We start from the raw sequence: 27478 nt of genomic DNA, 5'->3' as shown, positions 1-27478 counted from the left end.
AAAGTTACGTTTAATAAATAAGTTACATTTACAATGAGTTATTTTAAACAGATCTTAATAAAACTTTTATTAAGATATTGTAATCATTATTTTTATTTTTTTTAAATTTAAAAAGAATATGGAAAAGTAGCAAAACTTTCTGAAAAAGTTTATTTTTCGTTTTTTTGTTTTCCTCATGTAAACTAAAATAGCAAGCTAAAGATCAAAAGTTCATTTAAAAATTAGATTTGCGTGCTAGTTATTAAGACTGCAGTTTTTTACTTTTGTTCATTTATTATCAAAAGCACTTTACTCTTAATTGCCAATAAACAAAAGCTAACTTTACTCTGAATGGATTTTTAAATCGTTCTATCTTTCAAAAAAGCAAATTTTTATACATTTCATTATGAAATTTTGCAACAAGTTTTTTAAATTAAGTTTCGTAATGACTTTCGTTTTTTTTAACTAACGTTCAGTTAGTAACCAAAGGACAATTACCTCATGTAGTTATGTAAAAAAGCAATTTCATTTTATTTTCCTGAAGAAAAATGAGGTAGTTAAAATAAGCTGAAAATTATTTATATACTACTGATTTAAAACTTAAATTTTTTTTAGTTTTAATAAAAAAGCAAAAGAAAAACAATTTTTGGGCGCTTTTTATTGGGCACCCATATCACTCCAGCGATACTAAACAGGTTGGGGTTCGTCCCTGCATTATCAGTATAATATTTATTAAGTTAATTCATCAAGCAATTAAGTGCATTCTTGCAACATTGAAAAATAGCTTAATTTCCTAATGTAAGTTTGTTTTCCTTAAAAACAAAACCAGATGAAAAAATGGAGCTGGGGTAAATCCTGATTATATACCTTATTTACCTGATTATATTAGCAGGATATTATTGCTAAAATGAAATTAGAAAAGAGTTTTTTATTTATTGTTAAATTTTGTTTTTGTCAGGCAGAATTATTTGCAAAGAACAAATAGTTCTTCTAATTCATATCCTGAATCTAATGACCGTACTCTTCCTGTAATCAAGTTGACATTGATGAACAACACTCTCTTTCATTTCCAGTAACTTCTGTGTTTCCACTAAGTTCTATGTTTTTTCTTGTGTTGCTTCTCATCTATGTTAAAAAAATGTTGTTTCTTTCTGATAATCTTTCTTCTATAGTGACTCTGGTGACATAGCCATATATTCCATTCTTTACAAAAAGTCATCACCTTTTGATTGCTTAAAACAAGCTGATCTTGAATGTTATCTTTTTTCTGTGAAAACTTGGTGTTTGTAGTGTCAGGTAAATTTTAATCCAAGAAAAACTCAGTTGTTTACTGGTAATAATTAGCCAAGCTGCTTCCAAGCACAACAATTTCTGATATTCATAGTCACAATTGAAGTTTCTTTGGACTGCATTTTCTTTAAAAATCATTTTTGTGTTGTAAAAAAAATACATGCTGCAATTATTATCTTTTATGTTCCAATTTTACTGTCTACTGAATAAAATGTGAAAGGTGTAGGTGAGTAAAGTATGGAATAGTGTATGTAATGTATGTGTAGTTGAATAAAATGTGAAATGTGTAGGTGAGTAAAATATGGAATAGTGTTTGTAATGTATGTGTAGTTGAATAAAATGTTAAAAGTGCAGGTGAGTAAAATATGGAATAGTGTATGTAATGTATGTGTAGTTGAGTAAAATGGTGATAGTTGAAATGTTTAAAAAATCTAAAAATGAGGTGGATGATTTTGTATAAACCTCAACAGAATATTTATAATTTAACACTTTTTGACAAAACCACTGGTAATACTTCTTAAACAGCTGTAAAAAATTAGGTCTTATTTGATATACTATCATATATGTTTTCATATATATAAAAAAAAGATGTGTTCAAAATTAACGATACTATCAATAATGTTTTAATATTTATAATTAATAAGTAGTATTAAGTTATAAATAACTTAAAAGTATTACATTAAAATTTTCCATATCAATCATCTGTCTAAAATAGTGAAGCATTTTTTTTTTTGTTGCTAATCCCTATTCAAAGTTGCAGTTTAAAAAAATACTTTTAAACTCTTTTCTAGTACCTATCAGATTTAAATAATGTCTAGTGTTCTTTTGATATGATATATAAAAATGATATTGAATAGATATTAAATGATATTAATTTTTTTATTGCTAAACTAATTAAAGTTTTTTACAAACATTCTTGACATTATTCTGTTTTGCAGATTAAGACTGAGGATTATTAGTGTCATACTATTACTAGGAAGATGACCATCTAAGATTTATAGGCTCCTACTCTTACCCACAAATAATATTAGGGTTTTTTATCTCAGTTTTTCTTTTCCTAGTTAAGTTGATTATATCACAGCTAAGTAACCTCGCCTGCCACGTATGAAATTTTACGAGGTTGTACAGGATTACATGTTACCAGTAATTGTAGTGTGACCAGTTACTGTATTGTGACTTTGAACTCAAAACATGTTTTAATGTACAAATCTTAATCATAATATATAATTAATTCAAAAACAATATTATTTTTTTAGTTTCTTCAGAGAAAAGTAATTCAGTAGAAAAAAGTATTTTGGTGAAGAATCCTTTACAAAAAAGTGATCAAAAGAGCAACATGTATGCTTTTAATTTATGGAATGCTCTCAAATTAATAAATTAATCTTGATTTTGATAAATCAATGAAGTTTTTTTTATTTTTTTGTTATTATAAATTATGTTATATAAAATATATATATATATATATATATGTATATATATATATATATATATATATATATATATATATATATATATATATATATATATATATATATATATATATATATATATATATATATATATATATATATATATTTATTAGAGATGTGCCAGAACCAGTTTATGCCAAGTCCCTGATTTTAGGTACCTAGAAGAATTTATGGAATCTGAGTCCAGGTACCCAGCACTGGGTCCATATTAAAAAGTTTAAATAAAAGTTTGTGAAGTCTCTAGCGCTGAATTGTTTTTACAAAATTACACTGGTTAATTTGCGCTAATTAAGTTTGCCTAAACATATCAAATTTCTATTTAATAAATACAATTTAAAATTATGCAAACTAATGCATAAACTCGTTGTTTGTAAATATTCTTTCTCCTTCAAGTTTGTAAATATTTGGAATAACTTGCTGCCTGATGTTGTTAATGCCAAAAACATCAAGAGCTTTAACATTAAAATTAACTCTATCAACTTCAAAAAATTCTCTCACACAATAAAAAGAAGCTATTAAAATAACCGTATAAATCAGTGTCATTTTTGCTATATATTCTGGTTGTTTTCAAAAATATATTTTCAAAAATATTCTTAGTGAGGCACATCTATATTGAATAAGTAGGGCTTTGTGGTTATCGACTCCGTAACACTTTTAGACTTATATCAAGAAGTTTATTGGCTAAAGTTTAAACTAAAAGCAATCCTGTCAACAATATTTCGACAAAATTAAAGTACTTAAAGTACCAATTAAACAAATATTTACACCACTTAATGTTAACTTTTAATTAAAATTTCTTTTAAGATACCTGGTGCCAGTTTCTCTAACAAAATGGTCTGTTCTGGGTATTAGGTAAAACAGCCGAACTACTGAGTCTTCAGGTCCGAACTGGTATTAATAATATATATTGCGGTAGTGGTGTAGTGGTTGAGCGCTTGCTTCATAAGCGAGAGGTTCCGAGTTCGGTCCCCGCCACGTCCCTGGTAGTACTGCGCTCTACTCGTTTCTCTGCTCAGTGGCCTTGTTTATCAAGGTTCGTATTTCAGAGTTATAGAGTGGAGAGAGGGTCATACCACAAATAAGTAGCCTCCTTTTCGGTAGTGGCCTTCTTGGCCTTGAGGAAGTGAATTAAAATTAATATATATATATATGTATATATATATATATATATATATATATATATATATATATATATATATATATATATATATAAGTATATATATATATATATATATATATATATATATATATATATATATGTATATATATATATATATATATATATATGTATATATATATACAGGGGTTATATATATACATATTTGATTATTTTTATAAATTTCTCTTCGGTTTAGTTTTAGTTTTTTCAGCACATTTTTAAAACACGCCAAGTTGTCAAAATAAGTTATTATATGCATAGTAAGTCAAAACATTTGATAGCACAACTTTCTTCACATAGCTTGATATATATATATTATCTACTAAAGCATATTCTTGTAACAAATTGTTACCCTTTTTTTGTTTCATTAATTTATAAGGTGTTATATAAAAAGAAGAAAAAACTAAAAATAACGAAAGAAAAGATTGCTTACCTATGTCAAACCCTCAGTTGATGTAGCCACGCTCCCTTGCGGCAGGCTATAAAATAGTTGATGTATGTACTTAAGCCCCCAGCAGCAGGCTATTTCAGTGTGGTGTCAGAGTGCTTATTTAAACACACATTCATAGTTGATAAAAGTTTTATGGTAAATAATTAATGCTCCAATTAATAGTTTAAAATGACAAAAGTATAAATAGCTTACATGCAAGGATTAAAAATGAAGTTTTGATAAAATAGGAGACTTGATAAAATCAAAGTAATTTTAGATGTTTAACATTTTTGTATATTTTACTTTTAAGTATTAAGCTTATATAATATAGAATTAATAATTAAACATTTTTTAATTTAAAATGATTTTTGTTGTTTATTATCCCATAATGCTTTACAACACATGAAAGCATTTTTAATTTTTGGTGTGTTTAGTATGCAAATCTTTATTTGCATCTTATGTAATATTAAATTTAGGCTACACATTTTTAACTATATTTTACAATAATAAAGGACAATTTAAATATCATTAAACACAATCTACATACTAATAAATTTAGTTAAGATTTAATTTATTGCAGTTTATATACAATTAAGTTCAGTCTATGTATAATTTTGGAATTATATTTTATTTTATATAGGGCACTTATTTGTGATTTTTCTATTGTATTTTTTATTTTATATAGGGCACCTCAACAGTTGCTCAGCAACAATGTTGAGCTTCTTCAAAATTTAAATAAAGCTCAAAATGAAAGATTTTCAGCAAGAACTCTTCAAAATGTGGATGATATTGAACAAAATATTGGTTAGTGTTTTGTGTTCTTATCAGTATTAATTTTTTTTCCCTTATACTTTAAGCAATAGAGATCTACTTACTACATTAATTATTGGTTAAAAATCTGAAAAGTTTAATTAATGCTTTTGAAAATATGAAAGATTTAGTTATCATTTTTTTTACACAGCAACCTCATTGGTTGACATCTGAAAGTTGTAAATATTGTTTTCTCACACAACAACCTGATTGGTTGACAATCTGAAAGATTTAATTATTGTTTTCTTACACAGCGAACTCATTGGTTGACAATTTGAAAGATTTAGTTGGAAGAGTAAGTGTCCTTAATTTTAATCTAACAATATCAAAGTTTAAATCAAAGTTTACAGTTTTATATATATATATTTTTCTAATTTTTAAATCTATATTATTTTTTTAAATGACTTGATATTCATTACATAATTGTATATATTAAAATCTTTTAACTAAAATATAATATACAAATATATGCTATTCTTGTACAGGTTTGTATATATGTACATATATATTTTTGTATATATATGTACAGGTTGCGCCAAAAGATGTTGTAGCTTCTCAGAGCATACGTAAAGCTATTGGCAACACTGCATACCCTTTAATTAGTAAAATGAGCTTTTTTTGCATGAAATGTTGTAACACTTTTCATTGACTTTTTGTGCATTCAAATCTATACAATAGAAATTGTATTGTTGAATATATATTTTATTGTTATTTTTTAGGTGAAATGGACAATGAAGCTGCCTCTGCAATAAGTGCAATTGAAGATTTAACATAAACTTTTTATTATGTGAAATTTTATTATATGAAATATACTTTACACTTCAATGAGTTGTTATTAAGAGTTTTGATTTTTTTAATTTATTTTCAACTTTGTTATGATTTCAATATATTTAATTATTTATTTGCAATTTAAAAAAAATATTTAAATTGATAGTTAAAAAGAGTAGTTTAAATTTAAAATATTTTAATTTTAAGTGAAAACAAGAAAATCTCATTTATTAAGATTCTTTGCAAAATTGTAGCAATTTTATGTAAGCGTGTGTGTATGTGCGTGTGGGTGTATACATATAATAATCACTGTATAAAAAGTTTATTATTTTAGATTTTTACAGCATAAAAAGTTACATTCTTTAACTAAGTTCTTTCACAGTTTTTTTCAAGGAAAAATTTTTTTTTTTGCCAAACCCAAATCCCCAGCCAGTGTTACAACAACTCCCTTGCATGTTCTTCTTATATCTGTTGATGTATGTGCTAAAGCAAGTTCAAGCTTCACAGTATGAATCCATAACAGTATGAGTTCAGATACCTCCCTAAATCAGTATAGGATCAGATATTTACATAGATACATACATACATACATACATACATACATACATACATACATACATACATACATACATACATACATACATACATACATACATACATACATACATACATACATACATACATACATTCATACAACATACATACATACATACATACATACATACATACATACATACATACATACATACATACATACATACATACATACATACATACATACATACATACATGCATGCATACATACCTACATACATACATACACACACATACATATATACATACATACATACATACATACATAAATACACACATACATACACACATACATATATACATAAATAAACACATACATATGGAATTAACTGTGCATGTTAGGTTACTGATGAAATCGTACTATGAATCTGATATTGTCATTTGTGGGGTGTCTTTATTTAAGTCTCTCTATAAAGTGTGTCTATTAAAGTCAGCTTTTAAAAAACAAAAAAGAACAGTTTATACGATTTCATTGATGACCTAAGTTAGCTATGGAAGGTATATATGTGTGCTTATGTATGTATATGTATATATATTAATGTATATATTTATTTATGTATGTATTCATTTACATTAATACATGTATTTATGTATGTATTTATATATTACATCTTTTTATTATTATTATTTTAAACAGAAGTGCAAATTTGTATTATAAAGCAAATGCATGGAGAATTTCGTATTATATGATGAAATAGGAAAAGGAAATCAAAGAGTTGTTTACAAAGGTCGTCGCAAAGGAACTATTAAATATGTTGCTATACATTGTATTGAAAAATCCAAGCGTCATCAGTTGCAAAACAGTGTTCGCATATCACACCAACTAAATCACCCCAATATTGTTCATTTTTATGAGTGGTATGAGACATCAAATCATTTTTGGTTAGTTGTTGAACTTTGCACTGGTGGTTCACTTCAAACTGTTCTTCAACAGGACATTGTTTTGCCTGAAAAGACTATCAGAAGTTTTGGTAAAGATTTAGTAAGTGGTTTGTTATACCTTCATTCTTTGGATATTGTGTACTGTGACTTGTCCCCTCAAAAAATTATATTAGACAGTAATGGAACACTTAAGTATAGTAACTTTTCACTGTCTTGTTTGCGAGGTGAAGATTTTGATGAAACTATCAAAATGAGTTCAGTTTCATATAAAGCGCCTGAAGTAATTGATGGTCATTTGGTATCTTTAGAAGCTGATTTGTGGTCACTTGGATGTTTGTTGTACCAAATGTTCACTGGAAACACACCATTTCATGCTTCTTCATATGAGAAAATTTGTGAAAAAATAAGAAATCAAACCATTGTCTATCCAATACAAAGTAACAATTTTATTTTTGTTCCTTTCTGTTGTTTTTTTATTTTTTTTTTAATTTTTTTTTTAATTATTTAAAATTTTTATGCTGTTAGTTTTTATATCCAGTAAAACGTTTGTTTCTAACAAAACATTAATGCTTTTAGATTTAAATGGAAGCTCCATAAAGGCTACTGAAAACTTGTACACACTTATTGCAGGGTTGCTTCAGAAAGACCCCACTAAAAGAATTGACTGGTTTGATTTATGTTTGCACCCTTTTTGGGAAGGCGAGCTTAGTCATCTAACAGATATAGTTGAACATCTAAAAACTTCACAACAATTACATTTTCAAGATTCTTTATGCAATGATTCATCTCAATTGGAAACTTTAGATGCAAATTTAGATCTATCTCAGAGCTGCATTGAAAATGATTCTCTTCTAAGTCACAAAAGTTTTCATCAGGATTTTGATGCTTTTAATAATGTTCTGGATATCCCACCTGAAGAAAAGTTAAATTTACTTTCTTTAGAGTCAGATAACAATTTTAATATTGCTAAAGGAACATATATACTTTCAAAAAATGATGATGAGTTAGATGAGTTAAATGCTGCTTCAGATAATTTAGATACAAATGATTATTTAGATCAAATAAATACCAATACACAAAATAGTCTGGAGAGTACTAAGGAGAATTCTAAAGTTGACTTGTTTAAAAGCAATTCTACTACCTCGAAACAGAGTGATGGTTTTATTGGTCTTAACTTAAATGTCATTGATCATCTTTATCACTCAAGTGATCTTACAGTGACTCCTATTGCAGAAAATTCTAAGCTTTTGAAGCTATCACTTCTTAAATGGGATGTAAGTAGTCTGGGGTTCACTACTGTGAGTCTGCAAGTTTTACAAGACAGCAGCAAAGACTACATAAAGCAATACCTTAATGTTGTTTTTGATACTTTTTTTAAATTTCATAAGTCCCAAGAAAAAGTTAGTATACGGTCTAAGTTGAATTTACTTGCATATCTAATTGCAATAGCTAAGGTAAGAGAGCTCTCAAATTTGATTTTAGAAGAACATCATCAAAAGTATTTACTCAAGGAACTAAAGCACTCTCAAAACATTGAAGTCAAGATACGTATTGGTATAATTTTTTAATATAAATATTTTTGTAAAAAAAGCAAAAAATTAAATTATTATTTTGAGCACATATACTTGGACAAATTGTTATTGTTTTATTTTTTTTTAATGAGCATACGTAAACACACATGTAACTGTGATATTTTTTTAAGAATATATAAACATATATACATAGTAATATCTGTAAAATTTTGTCTGAGCATATACATACATGTATGCTTTAGACTGTGATATTTTACAACTAAGTTTATAGAATAAAATAGTTAAAAGTTGTAATATGAGTTTCCATATTTGAGTTGATGCTATATCTTACTAACTTTATGCTTTACACTTTTCACAGAAAGTGGAAAATATTTTTGGATTCGACCTAAAATTAATAAAAAGTTGCATATAGTTAATAATTAATAATGAAAATATCTATAATAGTATAAATAGTATTTTTTATTATAATTATCTAATTAAACAGAGTAAACTAGCAAAAAAAATTTCAAATTCATATTTTTCCAATATTTTGAATATTCACAGATTCATGGTTTCACAGATTCACAGATTTCACAATATTCACAGATTCACAGATTCACTGAAAAATAACAACTTTGTAAGGAGTCGTACAAAAACATAAATATTTTTAAAATATATAATGTTCTAAATATATAATGTTATACATTTTTGAAAAGCTTGAACAAAAAATTTAGAAAAAAAATTTTTTGGTGTTAAAATTAATTGTTACACATTATGGTGTTAAAATACATAATGGTGGAAAGAGAGGCAATTTTTTCTTATGGTGAAGTCTTATATCAAAACTATATATTAAAGAAATAGAACTTAATATATTAGCAATCAGAATTCCAAAATATTTTTGTTGATAATGTTATTCATTATGGTCTTGCAGTTGGTTCATTGTTTTGGGGTATATTTACAACATATAGAATTTCCAGATAACCAACTGTTTTTGGTTGGCTAATTATTATGTAAAAATTAGCAAAAAAAAAATCACTTGAACTTTGTTGGTTATGAAAATACAGTGGCAAGAAGTCATCATACACCAGTGAATAAAATCCACTGTGAAGGAGTTAAAAATGTTTTTCAAGTCCAAGATTTAATTATTTTTTAAGTTTTAAATTTTTTAAGTCTAAAATTACTGTGCCTTAAGAAATTTAAATATATATATATTTACTTTAAAAAGATCTTAAAAGGAATTTTATTTTGAACTTAAAAAAATCAAGAATCAATATTGATATATATTGGAGGATTTCAAATCAATTTGAACTTTTCTAAAATAAATACAATTATTTTCGTTGTTTATCAACCTTGGTTTCATTGATTAAAGTTTTGTATAGATAATACTAAAAAAGATAATAACAAAAATATTTTTATCTATAACGCTAAAAAATGCTAATTAATAAATCGTTCACAACAATTTTAATTGGCCTCATTTTGAAGTTGTTACCTTTTGAATGAAAACTAGTTGGTAACTACTTCAAAAATCAGAACAAAAAATGTGAAGTTTTATTATGGACATTTGTTTAACATGCGTAGATAAACATTTCATACATTGTTTATTATTTATGCATGTTATTGAAAAAAAAAGTATATTTGATTAACTGTTAATGGTGATTCGTATTAAAAATATTTTATTTTTATTTTAATTCCAAAATATGGAAAATAAGAATATTTTTTTGGTATGATTTACAAAACTTTAAACTCATTATTAGTATAATAGAAAAAACAAAAATTTGTTAAATATTTGTTTTAGGGCGTTTATTAGGAGTGATTGGCAGTTGTTCAAGTTTCATTTCTCCCTCGTTTAACATGTCTGAAATATTTAATATATCTGCAGATCAAATAAAACAAAATTTTCGTTTATCTCACATCAAGCAATCATTTCTACCTGTTATTGGAGAGTTTCTTTTCTTTGCTGCTACTCAAGAAGAAACTGAGAGCAAAGTTCTTCACCAATGGGAGCCTTCTGGTAGATTAATATCTATTGTCTTTATATATAATTCTTCTTTTTATGATTTATTAATTTGGCTTCTAATTACTAATTTCTTTTTGTTTAGGTGCTGTATTTACCATAATAAACAAGTGTTTACAACAATCTGATGACCATATTGCTAGGCATATTGCAGCAAAAATTATAGAGAATGTGACAACCACAACTGGTCGATATTGTAAAAAGTTTTTGACAAATGAAGTTGGCTTGGTAATTTTTATTTTCAAATTTGTATAAAAAATACTGTTTTTATTGTCTATTGAATTTCTTTGCATCAATAGATTTATTTTATTAGGGTTTATGGAATCTTTATTCTCATGCTACAACAGATATCGAAAAAGCTACTGCAGCTTCAGCGTTGACTCATCTTTCTATGCACTCTCCTGCCATTATGCAGCATGTATCTGATAGAGCTGGTTTTAATGTCTTCCAGGAAGCTCTTTTTACTGGGGTTTTGCAAAGTCAGATCTCATTTGTCACAATATTTGTAACTTTATTATCAAGTTCAATTCACTTTAAACGCATTATGCAAGAAGATGGTTTTTTAAGAAGAATAATCCAAAATCTAGATTCGCCCTCTTTTATTTTACAAGCAAAAATTTATCTTTTACTCTGTGAAATGATTTCTCGTTCTCATGAAACACTTCTGAATTCGTGTGAACTAAAGTTGATAGGACATTTAGAAAAAAATGCTAGAAAAGCAGCAACTAGTGAACACAATGAAACATCTGAGTATGCGCATAAATGTTTGGGTGTATTAGCTAACACAATAGTCACCATATTGCCAAGTGTATTTGAAGGTTTATTGTAAAAATATCCTCTTTAGTAAATATGATAGTGTTTAAAATCTTTATTACCTAAATGTTTTATCTGTCAAGTAATTTTTCTTCTTTAGGTATACTACACATCTTAGAAGTTGTAACTGGTCGTCATCATCCTAACCCAGCTCAAACCAAGCAGCTTAGGAGTCATTTACCATTAATGACCATTGCTCTGCACCTTGTCACCAGTTCACTGTTTCGTAAAAAAATCATTAAATCTATAGATTTTATTCAATATATTGGGAAGATTTTACAAGTAATCTGAAGATTTATAATTTTGATTAACAAAATTTTTTTTTTCTTTTTTAATGTCAAATTTTCAGATTTTTTTTTTGGTTTCTGTGTTAGATGGTTAACAAAATTGGTATTGGAGAAATAAACCTTTCAGGAGCCAACATAGTTACTCTAGCTGAAAACTTAACATCTGATGTGTTTTCTGTAGTTGAAGCTATTGGACAGCATCCACTTATTCTGTTAGAAAACATTTCTGACATAGTCAATCATATTCTTCCTATGTTAATATTGTTCAGAAAAAGTGACGATGGGAATTTACGAATGTTGTCATGCAGATTATTTACAAACATAGCTTCCATATATCTTGAAAAGGAAGACGATGCAACACCCAGACAAACAAATGTAGATATTCTAATAAAGGTATATGCATATTTTATAATGTATTTCATAGATAAGTATATAAAAATTCAGAAGCATCTCTTGAAAGCCCAAACTATCAAGTTCTTGAAAGCCCAAATTATCATGTTTTTTATATTGGCTTTTTATAAGACTGCACTTTGATGGAATTGCTACAAATCATTGTGAACAACTGAGTTTCCATGGAAACTTGTTTCCATAAGTCATAATCATAATTTTTTGCAATAATGTCACTTACTGAAGTGATAATAAAGGTTGTCTACGCTTTTTGTTTTTGCTATTTTACGGTTTACCTGTTGACAAAATTAACATTTTTTTGAATTTTTTTTTTATCAATGACCCACGGAACTCAAAAGTTAAAATAAGAAAATGGATCAAAAATATATATATATATATATATATATATATATATATATATATATATATATATATATATATATATATATATATATATATATATATATATATATATATATATATATTAAGGGTGTCCACTAGGGGGTTGATTTTTCAACTTTTTTTTAAAAATCAATGGGTATATTTTTAAAAGCTGACATTTTTGTATTTATTTATAAAAATGTATACCTTAAGACATTTAATTGCAAAAATGTCACCCGTAAATATGAAATTGTAATATGAAAATAAAAAATTGTAAATGTTTTTTGACAAATTTTAATGTGTAGCACAAAGATATTGTAATTATAATAATTAAAATATCATTGGTGTAGCGTGATACAAATAAACAAACATATAAGTATATAAGTTTGAGTATATATTGTTTGAATGCATCCGATGTTATCAATTTCTGCAAGCACAAGATTGAATTATTGTCATTAGCCGTCAAGATAAACGTGTTCCAATCAAGGTGATTTTTTGTGTTTACTAGATTTCATTTTAATTTTGCATGTAACTTAAAATTATTTCAATTTAACTTTATATTTCAGAATGTCCAGAATAAGTTCCAAGAAAAACCTGAAAATATCAAAGCCTGGACAAAAAATCTAGTCCACTTTGAGAAATCAAAATCAACAAGATCTCACATACACAAAGTTTTGCAGCCACTTGGCATTATGAATAAAATGCCAAAAGCCTATTCTGTTATTGGTCGGTATAATTACTTATCAAATTTAGAGAAGTCAGTGTATTCCAGATGTAGAATGGTTGGCGCAGAATTATCTGATTTATGGCTTAAACTGAGTTTACCAAAAATTAATGAAAGGTCTATAACAAAAAAAGTAGAAATTCTTATTAAGAAATATCATTCTGTTCAAAAATCCAAACAATGTTTTGAAGAAAAGTGGGATTATTTATTTGATATAACCAAAGTGAATGGTAACTGCCTTAGCAATGAAGATAAAGAATTTTATATATTACAGGTGAAAACTGATGGTCAAGCTGGTTATTGCACATCAAAAATTGTTAAAGTACATCCATTAAAGCTGGCAAGAAGAGAACTATCATAGCTGAAACAGGTACAGTAGAGGTCAGCGATGACAATAAAGGAGACAATGAACAAGATGATGAGCAAGATTCTGATTATAATCCGCCAGGCCAAAAAACAAAGAGAAAATATGAGAACACCACTGTTGCTGTTAACTTAGTTAAGAAGTCAAAACTAAGTATTAAGAGATCAGCAGAAGTTTGCAAAAATTTATCTGAATGTGGTGTTAATGTGCAAGCACCATCCAAATCTGGGGTTTATAGAGCTACAATGTCAGAAGCTCAAAAAATGGAAAAGCATATGATTAATCATTTAAAAAATGATGATTGGGTGTTGCATTTTGATGTTAAAAGAATTTCCGGGATTGAGTATCAAGTCTTGATTTTAAAAAATGCAGAAAAGGAGGTCAAGTTAGCCATTTTGAAACTGGGTGATGGTAAAGCTAATAGTATTTACAGTGGAATAGCTGAAGTGCTAGATAAATTTCAACTATGGAGTAGTATTAAAGTTATAATATCTGATACCACAAGTGTTAATACTGGAAGTAAAAATGGAGTTGTAAGCCAACTTCAAAGAGAATTTGAAAGAAAAAATCTTGAACCAGTTCAATTTATTGGTTGTCAGCATCATGTGTTAGACAAAATTTTGAAGCATTCCATGAATTAAATTTTAGATGAAGGAAAAAGCTCATCACCAGAAATACATTACAAATTTATTGTAAACCTGCAAAAAAAGCTATGAAAATTTAAAATCAAATTTTAAGCAAGGTGAAAAAATTTGTAAAGTAAAGACTATTAAATGGAGAGATGATATGGACTTTTTGTTTGAGTTGGTACAAAGTTACCGATACATGAAGGTGAATGGTAGCTATCCGGCTATAAAATTCAAAAGTCTGCCATCATTGAACAATGCCAGATGGAATTCAAAAGCAATCTATGCTCTTCTGGCATATATTTTAAATGAGTCGAATAATAATCAACTTTGCATGGTTTGTGACTTCATTACATCAGCCTGGTCTGATATATAGTTTTCTGACATGCAATACTCAGAACATAATTTTAACAATTTAGAGCAAGCAATAACTTCAACTACAGCCATAAAAACCTTGAAAACATTTTGGTCCCAGGAGCCCAGTCGCATACAAGGAATTCAGAGATCTAATATCTGTGCGGAAAGAGCCATAAAAATTATGCAAGAAATTTATGCAAAAGATATTGACAAGATGAACTTCAGATTTATTCTGCACAACAACTTTTAAATTGCACAAACAATTGATCTTTGTATATTAATGAACAGAAAGTTTTGTAAAAATAAATTGCTATTTTTCTGTTAATTTGTCGATTTTTACGTTATATTTTTTTACTTACGGGGGACATTTTTGAAACTTTAGTCAGTAAAACTTTTGCAATTGGTAATCTCATGTAGAATGTCAGATTTTGGCACTATACCCATGTATAGTTGTAAAAAAATCAACCCCCTAGTGTCCACTATGCAAAAAAATTTCAAAACCACCCAAATTGAATTTTTTCCCATTCTAGTGTTTGTGTATAGTGTAAAATATTTTTTTATCAAATTTTAATAACTATTCTAGAGCCCCCTCAGAGCCCCTAAGAACAAGCCCCAATTTCCTGTTTAAAACAGTATCTTTTTTAGTTAAAACACAGAGAAATAATTGTGAATCTCATTTTTCAAGTATTTAGAAATTAAATCACAGAAATCAAGCCAAACAAAAGCAGCTTGCATAATATATGTTAAATTATCCAGTTTGACCAAGCTAGTTCTACATTTTGGCTAACAGTTATAGTCAAAGTATCAGACGGGAACCCCAAAACTAAAATTAAGACTGTCTTTCTGAATGTTATTAATGTTGTTTCATTGTCCAAGAGTTTTTTTTCCAAAATCAGGATATTGCTGCCTGTGATTTTCAACGCCCTGCAGCAACCATTCTCTTTGCTCTGGATCACTGGTTATGATGGTGGCAATTTCTGAAATCAGTTTAACTCCTCTTTTTGCGGTATCATTTACAACTTTTACCGTACAAACAAATTTTTCAGCTTCTTTGTATCCTGGTTGCTCTGTCCACTGTTCAATTAGTTAAGCAAGCCAATCTGTATTGATGCCAAGAATGCTGAACAATGAGTGAGATTCAGGTCCCAGAAGGTTTGACAAACCTGTTTGACGAGTGATTTGACGAAAAACTGAAAAACCAAGACAAAAATTTGTGGGTACTGGAATTTCCAAGAGTTTCCCTGCCATATCTTTTTTCACAGTGGAACTAACATGTTTGCTGAAGAAAGCAAATGGAACTACCTCTTCTGTCAAATACCATCGGTGATTGGTTATTTTAGAAAAAATGACATCAGTAACTTCCTTGTCTATTTCTTTGTAGTCCATCATGTCGTGGATGAATTGCAGGTCATTCATAGGTGCATCAGCACCAATGCTAGCTTTTGTCCAAGCTGATGTGTGGAAAAGAGAAAGATATCTGTTCATTCTAAAAAGTTTGGTCGTCATCCTCTGATCATAAGGCAATTGTTTAGAAAACATGAACATTTTGTTCGCATAAATGTCACATGCCATCCACCAAGCTTGGTGGATAGCTCCTGGTTTAAGAAAGTGTACACCCCACAGTGGAGTTTGCCCAAAGATGATCAGGGTGTTCTCAGCACATTCACGATAGTCATCTCTTGGAAATGTTGTAGCATCTTCCTTAGCAAATAGATGTGTCAAATGCTGTATGGTCTGTTCTTTGAGGTTTTGCAACCAGGTGCCTTCAACAGCTAAAGTTTCGATTTGCAACTGTTTATCCAATGCTGGCCAAGCAATTTTAAATTCAGCAAAGAATTTATTCTCTGGACCAAAAATGTTTCCAAATAATTTCTTCCAAACTGCTCTGACAAAGATTTCAAAAATGTGATGTCGACAGGCAAGATAGAGATGTTTTCGACCTAAGTTTTCTTCAATCAATTTAGCAGCACCATTGTGGATGCCACTATTACTGGCAGTGGTATCAAATACCATTGCCACAACATTGTTGCTTAGATCCCAAGCTTCTAGGAGATCCAATGTTGCATTTGCTTGAGTCTCTCCTTTCCAATCAACGAGAACGGAAACACCAAGCAATTTTCCCTCACTGTATTCTGGACACAAGCACAGCTAACTGTTCATGTTGCACGACTAGTATGTCTTTTAGCAATTTTCCGTCTCAGTGAAGGGCACCAAACTGGGGTGGGTTGAGCCTCACATTATCTATAACACTCTCAGCAATCCTATGTCGATTTAACATTTTACTTTGACGAGATGTCGATCTGGGGATATCAAAATTGTCCAAGTTTCCACCAGCAGCTTTAATTACAGCAGACACAATCATAGTTGTTTTATTATCAGACAATTTCGGCCTGTCTGCTGCAGAAATGATTTCCTCGCATTGCATAATTCTTTTGGGTAGGTGAAGAGTAACAAATTCTGATCGTCATTGGAGGTTCATAATTCCAGTCCCACCCTAAACCGATATCTACTTCAGCAACAGCAATATTTTCATTAATATTCTGTTCTTCGTCATTAACTTCCATGTCCTCATCATCCTGATCATCCTGTCTACCTTCTTTTTCTACTCATTCTTTTTCTTCATCTCTTAGTATGATTTTCTGATTACATCTGACTTCTTTCATTTTTGCTTTAATCTCAAAGATTTTGTCATGCCCGTGCATGGTCGCCTTTCTGTCTTTTTTTTGATTTAAATAGAAAGCAACATCATCATCTTTCTTTTGGGCAGTCAGTAGCCTGGATTTCATGATTTCCTGTATGGCATCAGGTGATCCAATATCAAAAAGACTATCCAACTTGGCCAAGAAGTTAACACAATTTCCGCCAGCATCACTTTCGCGATTCTTGTTCTTCAACAAGCGGTTCCACTCATTCCAGAGACACATAAGATCTAACACTGAATTTTGTCTTGTCTTTGTCTTGATGGGTGCCATGTTCCAGAAAGTTACAACAGTGTCGATTACTATATAGCCAATTTCTTGATTTGTTACATGATTTCGGACATTTTCTTCATCGCGTCGTAAAAAAAGAAAAAAATTTCAAAACCTGTTTGCAATCGGATAGTTTAGAACCAGTTATTGATGGTGATGGGTGTCCAATTAACCAAAACTTAGTAGAGGCACGAGTAACAGGCCTTGTTGTTGATGATGATGATGACGGTGAAGGCTGGTCGGATGTGTCTGACAAACAACTGGAACTGGAACTTTGAACAAACAACTGGAACTTTGCAAAGACTTGAGTTTAGTTTCTACAACTTTACCACTTCTTGTCAACATTTCAGTTTTAACTTATTTAACTAAAACAGGAAACAGCAAAATAATTATAACAGTCAATATTACATATTAAATTGTGTCAATATCATAATATTAATTTGCTTGTTTATGAAATTTGTAATCAATGCAAAAATGTGCTACTGTTTTAACCCATTCGTGCCTAGCGTCCCCAAAAATGGGGCGCTCTATAAATCGTAAAATGTAACAAAAAAACTCAGGCACTAATGGGTTAAACAGGAAATTAGGGCTTATCTTTAGGGGCTTTAAGGGGGCTCTAGAATAGTCATTAAAATTTAGTAAAACTTTTTTTTATACTGTACATAAACACTAGAATAGGAAAAAATTTAATTTGGGTGGTTTTGTATATATATATATATATATATATATAGATATATATATATATATATATATATATATATATATATATATATATATATATATGGTTTTATATATATATATATATATTTATATATATATATATATGTATATATATATATGTATATATATATATATATAAATATATATATATATATATATATATATATATATATATATATATATATATGGGCTCGAATTAATGCAAAAAAATCTAGTTGTGAAAAAAAAGTTTTTTGAATCCACTACCACCCTCCTCCCTTTTCATGGAAGGGAGGAGGTTGCGTTAGGATAAAATATTTTTTGTATATTAATTTGTAATTCTTATTTTTTTAACATATTATCTCTCATATTTAAATATCATCTTTAAATTTTTTCGTTTGGCGAAGTTTAAAATAGCGTTAGTTACTGTTATAAATTACAGCTACATACTATTGAGTTATTACTTTTAGTAATTATTTTAACATGATTTTAAAAATAGTAAAAGTATAAAAATAAGAATAAAAATGCAAATATTACAATATTTAAACCACTTTAATAAGTCATAGAAAACTATTTAATATGTTTATGCTGATGAAAAACAATTATTTTAAAGAGTTATTGTAAAAAGCTTTAAAATAAACTGCTAAGTTGTTTTAACAATATAAAGAGTTTGTGTTAATGTAAAACAACTTCGCTGTTTTATTGCTGTTTTATACAATTTGTAACCTTAAGAGCGACTTTCTGTAAGAATCAGACAGAGCTCAATAGTGACCCTCTTCAAAATTGCTCATTTTTTGATATGTTGTTGCTATTCATACTAGAATCTCAATTCCGAAATTTTTTCAAAAAATATTAATTGGTTCTCTAGATATTAGATGTCAAAGTTTATTTTTGATATTTCAACTAAATTTTTCAAAATATTGACCAAATGGTGTTGAAAACATGTTTAATCTTAAAAAAAATATGCAAAAAATGATTTTTTTGTCATTTTTGATCTTTGTTTTCATTCAAAGCCGCAAATATCCCATAATTTTTTTGTCATTATAAATCTTTACCTAGTTATGTACCTAAAGTATAAAAACACCTATGGGGAAGTAAAGGTTTAACCGCAAAATCCAACTCAAAAACGTAATTTTAATCTTTTGGTGATTTAAAGGGTTAAAGCCCTGGGTTTACAAAAATTCTATGAGACGTAAAGTAAACATATTTCAATTATTTATCAGATAGAAGAAGAATAGTTGTGGGGTATAGGTATATTTGAGAGTTATTGAAAAAAAAGTACATGTTGTTCTACAATAATTTTCTTCTTATAAACTTAACTTTTTTTTAGCTCATTTCTTTATTAGTTTATTAGCTTTTTCAAAATCATTTGTTGCTAAGAAGTAATCATCATGGTTATTAATTGGAGTTAGAGGACTTATTTTATATAAGATGTCATCATCTAAATATACCATGCTGGGTAATTCCATATCAAATCATCCAAAAAAAAAAAACATTTTCGACACCCTTATGTCGCAGAATTTGCTCATTTTTATCTCACTTTCAGTCCATATTAAAAAAATAATAACTACGAAAATTTTAGTTAAAAATACACATGGGTTCCAGAGATATCGTCAGTTGAAATAATGCTGACTCTGCATTTTAGTGATTATCTGAAGCGACTACAAAGCAACTTTGACATATAGTATTGTCAAAATGGCTTAGGCAAATTACCTAAAATTTGGTACCCCAATAGGTTTTTACTTGAGGAATCCAAAAATAGCCCTCTCAAGACTTGATTGTCTCAGGAAATGCCTCGTTTATCCAGTTTTGTTCAAAATTATTGACTTGTAAATTAATGATTTTTGGAGGTAAAATGAAGACTGTAGCCCAAAATCCCGAGTAAAAAGTTTAATTGTATATCATTATTTTATCTTAGGTCTACTGAAAAAAATTAGATTCATCAATTGTCTCTCTAATACTTGTTCAGTCTTTTTAGAAAAATTTAAATTTTGTAATGAAAGCAATTGAAATGTTTTTTAAAACATTTATTTGAATAAAACATCAAATAGTGTTATTTATTGACTAGTTTAGGACATTTATAGTCACGGGCCAAGGGAGGGCCATGGGGCCTCTGATCAACTCCACCCCCTCCCCACCCAATCTTCCTGGATTTTTTTAATTTTTTTTAATTTTTTTTTATTTTACATTAAATGAATTAATAATAAATAATTATTAAAAGTCAATTTAAAAACAATTTTTTTTAGCTTAAGTTTGAGAAACAATTATTAATCTTATATAATACTTACCTCAGTAAAAGTGGATATATTGATCAAGAGATCTTTATTCACTTTTTACATTATTTTAATGAGTTTTTTACAAAGTGGATAGAAAAAAGTATTGTTATTTTTGGATGATTCATTTTTGAAGCAATTGACTTAGCAATAGAGATGGATATTGAAATAATATGCATTCCACCTCATAGTACACACGCCTTCAACCACTTGATCACATGTTAATGAAACATATGTTAAACATATGTGGTCCTGAGGCCTTGTCTTATTGTTTAGCTGAAAATAATGATATTTCTATGCCTCGTTGCAGCTTTCACATTGTTTTTAACAAAATATGGTCCTACACACTTATAGTAAAAGACTTTAAATACAAAAAAGAGAGATGTTTAATAAAACAACAATTCATCTGGGAGACCTAAATTTATCTATTTTAAGGACTATTGTACCTTCTCCGGAAAAAAAAGTCTACTCACTCAAAACGCCATATTGCTCTTATTACATTGCCAGATAATGTTATAATAAAAGTTTATAAAGGAGTATCCTGCTAAAAAGGCTGCAATAAAAAATGTTAAATAGAAGTAAAAAAAAGAAAGGTAAACAAAACAAAAACAAAAAAGACTTTTTTTTCAGCTTATTCTGATCACTCAAGTTCATCTACTGGTTTCTAAAAAATAACACTGATAAAGACTTTTGTTGTGTTTATGCAGCTGTTTGAGGTGAAGCAAAGATGGGTTTATGTGTTTAAGTTGCAATCAGTGGGCATGTGAATAATGTTTTGGAGTTAATGCATATTCAAATTGTGTGCAATATAGGGACACTTAAGAAACAAATGTTGGTTGTGGATAAACTAATCATAGGACATATAAACGTCTTTTAAATTCTTAAATAGTCATGGTAGTTATAAAATTTTTGTTATTGCTTTAACATGCTACTTTTTGCGCTAGCGTGGTCAGACGGATCTTGTCGTTATCTGAAAACTACATCAATAATTATTAACTACTTGTAGCTATCAGTAGTTCTATATACATCATTTAGAGGTTTACTATTCTAAATTAAGGAAATCATCCTACTATTACCTCTGAATACACTAATTATGGGGCTAATTCACCCTGTAATTGGCGAATTCACCCCTCATGACTTGATGATGAAAAAGTCAAGTTCTATACAAAAGTAACTTTAGAATTTATTTTGATTCAATACATTAACAAAGTAGAGACCCTAATTATTAAAAAAAAACCTGATGGTATAATTAAATTTTTCATTTAAATAGTTTTGAAGTTGTTGTTTTTATTTATGATATTATATTTTATATCAGATATAAAACATAATAGTTATGATGGGGGGAAATGTTTTACTCTGGTTATTTAGAAAAAAGTTGTACTATGATCTTAATCATAAATTGATCAATAGCATCTTATACAACTATTATTTGTACCTGTTAAATATATACTATTATAATAAAAACCAAAAGTGAACATAAATATGAAAATACTTGTTATGTGACCAATGATTTTTCAGAAAAAATCCATGATTTTTTTTGTATTTTGAAAATATTATACCTATCCATTTTACCCCACAATCATTTAGTCTATATATTCATTTTACCCATTATAGATTTTTGCTTTTTTTTATATGGTTGGGAGAAATTATAAATTAAATTACACTTGTTGTCATATTATGGTCTTAATAATAAATTTACATCATTATGCTTACTTAAGTAGTATTACTTAAGTCTGCAAACAATAAATTTAAAACATAATTTTTTTTTTAATAAATTACATATTTTATTGAAGAGTTATTTATTTAAAACAAATAGAAACATTGTTAATGAAAAAAAAGCTAGTTATGTGTGAAAACTGTTGGTATATTCTGAGTTTTAGCATTTTGAAAAGTTAACCTGTTCCATGCATACTAATTGAATATATCTATAATATTTATTATAAGAGTGGGGCATATAGGGACACTTAAGAAACAAATGTTGGTTGTGGATAAACTAATCATAGTTAACACTGTTTTTTATAAATTTTAAATTCATTAATTTTACAAATTTCCTAAAATTCAATAAATTTCATAAAATTCATATAAGAAAATGAAAAAACAAAAAATTTCTAAAAATAAGTCTCGACAACCAAAGTAACGAAGCTCTAGCCCCACTCACTTGCATAATTTTTACAATTCGCAAGTGGGTGGGGAAAAACGGGACAGTTAAAAAACAACAGTTATTCGTCAATTGTTTGTTGTTGTTGCTTTTAAAATGATGAAATATGAAAGCTATTGTCTAAATATGTTCAGACATTAAACTCTCATGCCCATAGAAACTACACACTTTTACACCCATACACCACAAAAAAGAAATAACAGCTAAAATAAATAATTTTTTTTTGTGTTTTATTATAAAATACCTCCGCTCTATTCTAACCTATATATTTTTAAATCGGTAGCTACTACTAAATTTGAAATTAAACAAAAATTTTTATGGATCACATAAATCACACAAAAAATATCCTGTTAACTATTTGGCAACATTTTTGATGAGCTGGCTTATTAGCAATATGCCAATGTAGAGCAGACTTAAATATGTAATATGTATCAGCAGCTTTTCTAGTTCTAAGTTCCTGTTTAGAGGATAAAAAATACTGTCTGATAAATATAAACTTTTTATAAATAAAGCAAACTTGCAATAGTTCAAGTTAAATCTTTTGTTGTTGTATTGCTTAAGAAAATACACAAATTTTGATTTTTGCAAACTTACTGATGCATTTTGGTATTTCTAAAATTAATATTTTTTTACAATAATAAAGCACAATTTTTTTTACAATAATTTAAAATGTTTTATCAGAAAACATTAAAAAATTATTTTTTTAGCTGAGATATAAGGCTTCAGACATAACTGTCCCGTTATGCCCCACTGTCCCGTTATGCCCTGCACTACCCTACCCCACATAGGCGTGTCCAGACCTTATTTACAGGTCGTGCACAACAGTGGCATATTCAGGGGGAGTAGGTTCCTGCACCCCCATCACCCTCTAATAAAGATTGGTTTTTAGTTTAGGGATATGACCCCCAAATTCCTTAATAAGCTTTATCATTATTATGTAATAATGATTAAATCAGTTTTACTTTTTTCATTAGGAATTATTACTTTTTTATTACAATTTGTAATGTAAGTTGAATCAAATTTTGCAGGTCATGCCTGTGCATGACAGACATGCCTATGCTATCCCACTTATTCTTATTACCATACCCTATAAAACTTATGTTAACATATTAAATCCTATTGAATTATATTGAAAAAGCTGCATCACTAGAATTAGATTGTTTATTTGTGTTCTGTAAAAAATTCCCACCCACCCTTTTATAAAGATCCCCTTGTTTATTGTCTTGAGTAAAGTTCTCCCCACACACGCATCCTCCTTTACTCCCCCCCCCCCCCTCACCTTGCTCCTTGTATTAAGCAATTTTTGTAGCAAGAGAGTTGTGAAATGCAATTTTAAAAATCAAGAACGTTCTTACAACTCCATTATTAATAGTAAGTTAAAGACTGTTTCGCGCTGCAGTGCTAAATAGCGATAGCATTAATAATAAAAATATTTAAAAGTAACAACTGTTACTAAGCAACTAATGTTTTTAGAAGTCACAGCTGTTTTTAGTAGTAACAACTGTTTTTAGTATTAACAACTGTTTTTAGAAGTAACAACTGTTTTTAGAAGTAACAACTGTTTTTAGAAGTAACAACTGTTTTTAGTATTAACAACTGTTTTTAGAAGTAACAATTACAACTGTTTAGAGAAGTATTAACTGTTTTTAGATGTAAAAACTGTTACTAGGTAACAACTGTTACTAGGTAACAACTGTTACTAAGCAACAACTGTTTTAATTACTATAGTTTTGATGAAAACTTGCCTTTAACCAAAACAATCTGTCAATGTACATTTAATTTTGCCTTTTCTTATTGCCAATCAATGTGTTAAAGATAATATACAAAATGCTATTGTATTAAATGGATTTATATTGAAATTAATAAAATTATTCGTGGTGCTTAAAATATGTTTGCAAAAAAGTTTGCAGTACATCGGCTCGCTGTTCGCAATTTTTCCGACTAATCTACTCGCATATAAATCGACTAAGTTTCACGAACGTTCTACGTAATGACATGGATCATAGAGAATTATGGATGTTAAATTTAAATAAAAAAAGAAGTTCACGTTATTTTTAAAAAACGATCAAAATTTGTATTAACCAAAGTTAATCAGCGCTACTTTGCGCTAAGTTATCAGCGTATGAAATTTCATAAATCTTCATTTCAAAAACTTTGCAAAATAACCCAGTGGGCACGGAACGTTAACAGGACGTCTTTTAAACGTTTCGGAGGAGTTTTATACGTTCAAAAGACCTTTTTTAGATTTTGTGCCCACCGGGAAACCTGCCAGGTTCTTGGACCGTGATACTAGTTTCCAATTGTTCAAATAAAGCTCAAATATTTACATAACACCAAACCAACAATAACATTACTAAAAAAGACTCAATAAAACTTTCTCTTACTGAGGACATGTTGGTATAGTGAAGACATAATGTAATAGTGATGACGTGTTTTAGAGTTAGGCTTGAGAAAGTGTTGTAACAGCAATTTGACAAAATAATAATAGCCTTTTTAAATATAGAATTCCTTCCTCCGGCGTTGGGAAGGTGAATCTAATAATATCAATAACTTCAGTATTAGACCTCACAAACAAGAGGTTGCTATAATACTTTTTAATCAAATAATTATCTTCTTGACTCAAAACTTTCAAAAAATATAAATATAGAATTAAGTAGGAGTTAAATTTGACATAAAAGTTTTGGACAAAAAAATCGAGTCTTATTTATAACTTTTTTATTTTTAGATAATAGAAAATACATTTGTAAACGAGATTGAAGATTTTCTACTAGATCAAGATCCTTTGCCTTCTTATTGCTTGCGTCTTGTACTTTTATGCGCAGAAAGGTCCCCTCATGTTATTAACGGTATGCTTAAAGAAAAAGTCATATCTACCTTGTTACATATACTTGAAACTCATCAAAACGAAACAGGCAATTCAACACTTCTAAGTGCAATTGGTTTGTTAAATCTTTTTATAATGAAAAAGGAGTTAGATTTTTCATGGCTGTGCAATTTAGGTTTAATTGAATACCTTACTTCAGCTTTTATGGAAGTTGCATCTTCAAAAGAGGATGATACATCATTACTGTTGCAGCTATTAGATACAATACACCAAATTTATAAAAAAATTGAAACTGCAGTAAAAAGCGTTCTTTTGAACAAATACCAAAGCTCATCAAATAAAGATCTCTCGTTAGAAAAAAATAATGTTGAAAAGTTACTTAAACAGAGTAAAGGACTTTGTGAGCTTAACGGTATATTTGTTAATTTGCTAGTTTTTGACGACGATGACATTAAAGAGTGGGCGTGCAGATGCTTGTATTTATCAGCGGAGCTTTTTGGCGGAAGTAATGACAGCTGGTTTACCAATAACAATGTCGTAATATTTTTTCAAGCCATTTCATCGAGTAACCGAAAGCGCCAAAAGATATTATTAAGAGTTATTAAACGATATGTTACTTCTAATGCAGCACTCAAAGAAAAATTTAAATCGTCTTTCAATGAAATTCAGCCTATTCTAGAAAATTTGATAAGAATTGAGCCTCGAGACAGCGATGATAAATTTGTAAAAGATGTTAGCAACGACTTGTTAAAAATATTTTTTTCATAATGAAGTTTGCATGTTAGTACAAAATATCATATTTTAGTATTGTATGATACGGAAAAAATGATTTAAAAAAACTTAATAAAAATCACTTTTATCAGAGATAATAGAAATGCATGTAAATATGTATATTATTTAATACAGTGTTATGTATTTAAAAATTTATTTATAGAAAAAAAGAAATTAATAATAAAATTGTACACACTAATTATTTTTTGAGTCGAAATATTAGGTCGAAGTTTTTAATAATAAATTCGGAAAGACCCAACAGTCAAAGCGGCTTCGTTCCATATTCGGGTTGCTAACCGTATCGAGTTTGTCTGCATTGTGCGGTAATTGCATAGTGTGTGATATAGATATAAATTTGAGCATAAATTTTTTTCAGAATAAACTTCTTGTAAAAGTTAAAAGATTTTGTCGAACAGTTTTTGAATTAATTGAACTATTTTTGCTCAGAAAAAATTCTTTATACATTTTTCATACAGATTTATTAGGAAACAATGGCCCAACAAGAGTAAGTTTTATTTTACAATCTTATTTAGTTTTTAAATTACAAACATTTAAAGTTAAAAAATAAACAAACGTTTAATTATACAATTGTTGTCTTTTTTTAAGTTACATGTGTTAATTAGCCATACAATTAAACTTATACAATTTATTAATTGTATCACTTTAATTGTATGTCATTTTTGTACTTGAAATTTTTCGATCTTTTTTTACTTCCGCTTTTTTACTGTTGTTCTTGTTACTTTTTATATTTAATTTTTTATAAAATATTTTTTGACAATATTTAAGTTATTTTACGAGGGTATTATTTATATTTCGGGAATTGGCAACACTGATGTCATGCGAGTCCAGTTTGACGTTTTTGACGATATACGTACTCAGAACTTTTTGTCATACGGACGCTATTAGTTTATTTTATAGTTAGTTGAAAGTTTCGTCGCG

The 27478-nt window shown here is 28.4% G+C and overlaps 2 protein-coding genes across 4 annotated transcripts in view; both read left to right on the top strand.

Moving 5' to 3' along the window:
• The window catches only part of LOC136072008 (bromodomain-containing protein 7-like), a 33312-nt gene extending 27350 nt beyond the window's left edge, over nt 1-5962 (top strand). Inside the window, exons 15-19 of one of the 2 annotated variants that reach the window (XR_010644160.1) lie at nt 2526-2607; nt 5013-5131; nt 5289-5432; nt 5667-5739; nt 5857-5962. Coding sequence is in view for 1 of the 2 variants with exons in the window: in XM_065819365.1 (XP_065675437.1) it covers nt 2526-2607; nt 5013-5131; nt 5392-5432; nt 5667-5739; nt 5857-5912 (371 nt within the window). In the remaining variant the exon portion in view is untranslated. The remainder of the gene's footprint in view (nt 1-2525; nt 2608-5012; nt 5132-5288; nt 5433-5666; nt 5740-5856) is intronic. The other variant, XM_065819365.1, reaches the window with a different exon arrangement.
• Nucleotides 5963-7080: 1118 nt separating this feature from the next.
• Nucleotides 7081-26713, top strand: LOC136072007 (serine/threonine-protein kinase ULK4-like). Of its 2 annotated transcripts, XM_065819364.1 has the most exons (9): nt 7135-7481; nt 7690-7818; nt 7958-8935; nt 10688-10903; nt 10992-11134; nt 11220-11724; nt 11820-12001; nt 12094-12399; nt 25670-26713. In XM_065819364.1, exons 2-9 carry the CDS (start codon nt 7728-7730, stop codon nt 26534-26536), a joined length of 3288 nt encoding a protein of 1095 aa, XP_065675436.1. In that variant the 5' UTR covers nt 7135-7481; nt 7690-7727; the 3' UTR covers nt 26537-26713. The 2 variants fall into 2 exon arrangements, with proteins under 2 accessions (XP_065675435.1, XP_065675436.1); XM_065819363.1 differs by having other exon boundaries at nt 7081-7818.
• Nucleotides 26714-27478: the final 765 nt, after the last annotated feature.

Source organism: Hydra vulgaris, chromosome 15 (assembly GCF_038396675.1).
Source record: "Hydra vulgaris chromosome 15, alternate assembly HydraT2T_AEP".
NCBI lineage: Eukaryota > Metazoa > Cnidaria > Hydrozoa > Anthoathecata > Hydridae > Hydra > Hydra vulgaris.
The sequence above is the reverse complement of the archived record's forward strand: the minus strand, read 5'-3'. Positions and strand labels throughout refer to the sequence as shown.

Bases quoted from the DNA above. Each gene is read 5' to 3' on its own strand.
- LOC136072007 (XM_065819363.1), top strand. From the start codon at position 7,167: ATGGAGAATTTCGTATTATATGATGAAATAGGAAAAGGAAATCAAAGA. The intron at 10,904-10,991 runs GTAGATTAATAT...CTTTTTGTTTAG, and splicing joins TCACCAATGGGAGCCTTCTG to GTGCTGTATTTACCATAATA. The intron at 11,135-11,219 runs GTAATTTTTATT...TTATTTTATTAG, and splicing joins TGACAAATGAAGTTGGCTTG to GGTTTATGGAATCTTTATTC.